This window comes from Buceros rhinoceros, unplaced genomic scaffold (genome assembly GCF_000710305.1).
Source record: "Buceros rhinoceros silvestris isolate BGI_N320 unplaced genomic scaffold, ASM71030v1 scaffold12169, whole genome shotgun sequence".
In the NCBI taxonomy this organism is placed as follows: Eukaryota; Metazoa; Chordata; class Aves; order Bucerotiformes; family Bucerotidae; genus Buceros; species Buceros rhinoceros.
Genome location: NW_010432156.1, coordinates 25,468 through 29,161, shown reverse-complemented (window position 1 = coordinate 29,161; position 3,694 = coordinate 25,468). Strand labels below are relative to the sequence as shown.

General features: G+C 55.6%; 1 protein-coding gene across 1 annotated transcript in view; it reads right to left on the bottom strand.

Annotated features, from left to right (window-relative positions):
* Positions 1 to 2,755: 2,755 nt before the first annotated feature.
* Positions 2,756 to 3,694, bottom strand: part of LOC104500074 (vesicle-fusing ATPase) — a gene marked incomplete at its 5' end in the record, with an annotated part of 25,156 nt that continues 24,217 nt past the window's right edge. The window contains 2 exons of the mRNA XM_010143668.1: positions 2,756 to 2,948; positions 3,498 to 3,553. Of these exons, the coding sequence (XP_010141970.1) occupies positions 2,930 to 2,948; positions 3,498 to 3,553 (75 nt within the window). The remainder of the gene's footprint in view (positions 2,949 to 3,497; positions 3,554 to 3,694) is intronic.

The window sequence follows — 3,694 nt, the reverse complement described above, 5'->3', positions numbered from 1 at the left end:
GTACCAAATTTGATAATTTTGTCTTTGCAGCACTGCTACACTGATATATTATTCACAGAACAAGAGGTGAGTGAGTCCTATGGAATAGGCAGTGACTTCTCTGCAGCTGTTTCACGCTTTACTCACAGTCTCCTCTTCCATTTTAACATCTTGTGCCATCCACACTTTGACCTGCTGTAGCAGGGCCAGAGGAGGCCCCAGGGATGCCCCGCGGGTGGAACCCTCTGCTGGGAGGAGAGGGGAGAGAGCTGGGGGGGTTCAGCCTGGAGAGGAGAAGCTGCGGGGAGACCTTAGTGCGGCCTGTCAGTGCTGCAAGGGGGCTACGGGAAAGAGGGGAAGGGACCTTTATCAGGGGATGTGGCAATAGGATGAGGGGTGATGGTTCTAAACTGACAGGGGGCAGGTTTAGATGGGACATTAGGAAGAAATTCTTCACCATGAGGGTGCTGAGCCCCTGGCCCAGGCTGCCCAGAGAGGCTGTGGCTGCCCCATCCCTGGCAGTGCCCAAGGCCAGGCGGGACGGGGCTCGGAGCAACCTGCTCTGGGGGAAGGTCCCTGCCCCTGGCAGGGCCTGGGCTGGGTGAGCTGTAAGGTCCTTCCACCCCAAACTACCCTGTGACTTGATGATTCTCTCTTCCACACGACATCCACCTTCTTGCAGGGCGCTGCCTGGAACATCAGCTGGTTGAGCGTGAACACATCCAGCTGTTTCCCCACATCATGTCGCAGACCCCCAGCGTTCTGCCAGCGCCATCCCCTACGGACGGCAGCAGCGATGCCTTCAGAGCTACACAAACAGTGACATGTCACTAACAAACTCAGAAGTCCAGCCTCATGGAGTGTTTTAACACCCTTAGGAAGCCTGCTGCACTCCTGCCCTTCTTCCCCAGTTGTTCTCCACCACACACCACCCCCCAAAACCCACCCCACTCCTCTGCAACACATTCGTCTTTCGTTCACAACCTGGTTTTAGAGACAGTCACGCTCCTGGAAGGTTCAGGAACAGGGTATGGAACAAGATGAAGAATTTGACCCCCACTGTTTAAAGCCACATAGCTCTCACTATAAAGCCTCTCTTGCCTGGGCAGCGTGTCCTAGAAAAACGTGCTGCCAGGAGTCACCCTCTTCTGCCACCTGCAGGAAACCTCTTGGACAGGGATCCCAGAACAGGCTGGACACACTCAATGGCTTGCCTTGGTTTCCCAGCAGGGTTGACTTCCCGTGTGACACACCCACCTCTCACACACACACATACATCCCCGGGGCCTCCTCAGTGCTGGAAGGTCCAAAACTCTACACTGGGTTGGACCAGAGGTCTTCTCAGCCAACCCCTCTAAGACCACACGTGGTCAAGCGATCCAGGCCAGGGATGTGTTCAACTCATCCATGCTCAGGTACAACCTGAGCACCCCTCTGGCTATCAGCAGCCTGGGAACAGCTTTGCCCTCCTCCCGCCGTGCCTCAGCTCTCCATCCACACCCCGCTGCTCCCCGAGCTCCACAGACGTCTCCCGGACCATCACAGGTAGTTGTGCTTTTTATTGAATCCATTGGGTGTGCAATTAAACCAGATATTTATTCACCGGTAGCGTTCTGGACGAGGACACGGTAAGGTTTACATCATTTACTCTGAAATATAAGTTAACGGGTGCTGCTGTCACCGGACCAGCAGAGGAAAGAAAGGGACAAAGAAATCCACAAGGTCATACACAAAATGAGCAGGAACAAACCACTGGGACCAGCGACATCATCACAACACAACAGCACTGCCAAAGGAAGAGGAACCCGAGCGGAGCGACTGAAGCACTCCGGCTGCCGGGAGCACGGACTAAGGACACGGTACCTTCACCTCTGGGCCTGAACGAACGTGAAGCACCCTCCTTCCCCCGGAGCACCGCTTCAGGTGCCAGCCGCTGGCCCTCAGCAGCGGGCCCAGCCAAGTCTCAGAGGCCACGCTGACTAAAATCCCATAAATGGCTTTGAGTTCAGATTGAGGTATGTTCCATGAACTTACTGCAGGCGTGCAGGCCAAGAGCCAGAGGGGAGCAGCCTCGTGCAGTCGTCGACAGCACCGCGTCGGTGCGAGGTGACTGTTGGGGCAGGGCCACATAGCAAAATTCAGTACATTCCTTTATTTCAGTGCAAAACCATGGCAACACGTGTCTCGTGCACCTGCAGAGCTTGGCTCCCTCTGTCTCGAAGGAGGAATTTCAACCTTTGGCAGAAAAAGGGGCTGTCAGGAGGCTGGCTGATACCAGAGCTCCACCTACACTGTGCTCCTGAAGAGCCTCCAGGCTGGAATCAGCATCTCTACAACTGCTGTTGAATTAACATGAGCCTTAATCACTGCGTTTGGAAGCCTCCTCTGCTCCGATGAACACACTGCCCTGCTTCCTCCAGCCCCTAAAGCCACCAGCCGGCCTCTCACCCGGCCACAAATACCTGGGGGTGGGAGACAGCAGGGGTCGGTGGCCGGGCGGTTCTGGAGAGGAATTAGCATGGGTGCTGGCTGTGGGGTATAGCCTGGCTCCCTGTTCAGTGAGACGTCGGGGTCACCAGGACAGCGGTGTTCCACCACCCCCCCACCGCACTGCCGACACAACAGCAGCAACTGGACGCTGGACACAAGCGAGCGAGAGCTTCAAAACCAACAGGACGTTCCCCCATGCGACAGTCGGAGGAGAGCGCAGCCCGGCTGCACACAGACAGAAGCACGGAGCTCTAGAAGACACTTCCACACAACAGCAGGATCATCGAGATGAAGAATAAAGATACTGTATTGCACTACACATGCAGATTCCACGGGGGGTCCTCGGGAACGGGGGGACACATTTCGCTTTGTCCAGTGTGGAACACAGGAGCCAAGATCCCAGTGTTTATTCTCCGGGTTGGTCACTTTTCCAGCTGTTGAGCTCGCGCTTGGTCCACCTTCAGTCTAGGGAAGGAACTCTTGCAAAAGAAGCCAAAGCCGTCAGGAGAGCATGCACAGGGAGGAAAGCGTCAAGCACACACTGGAACCCACCGACACGGAGCCAGGCCAGAGACTGGGGGAGCTGCCCAGCACAGGCACTGCCCGACACGTACTAGAGTCATTGTCTAGGAGATGCCACTGCCGAGCCTGGGCTCAGCTACTCCCTGTGACACCTACAGGAGAAAGAGCAGGACATCCTTCTCTCAGTCAGGAGAAATGCCAGACGTCAAAGTTCCAGATTTTAGACCAACAGCTGGATTTTCACCCTTTAGAGTTTAAAATCACAAGTGAATTGAGCCAAGTGAAGATCCAGGCAGGCAGGTTCTCCCAGAGCCTTCAGCAGCTCCCCCCTCCCCGAACAACTGGCCTGTAGCTGTCAGGAGAACCGACCTGACCGAGGGTTCCGGAAACACCGGAGAGGCCAGCAATGGGATCGGACAGACCTCACTGCCACTTCCCCTCAAACCGCGCTCGGTTCTGAGCGGAGGAGGGGATTTTACACCGTGCTTTAAAATAAAAGTACTTACGTTCCTTCTTCTCTCAGAAGAGCCAAGAACTTTTTCACCCGATACTCAGGATCCATCTAGACACCAAACAGAACAGGTCTCCGTTAAGGTGCTGCCACCTCCCAGGCAGCCCAGCAGGACAGTGAGGCCACAAAGGCCACCGGAGACACATGCACATGCATTCGCTTTGCCCGTGCGTTGGTGTGGCCAGAGACCAG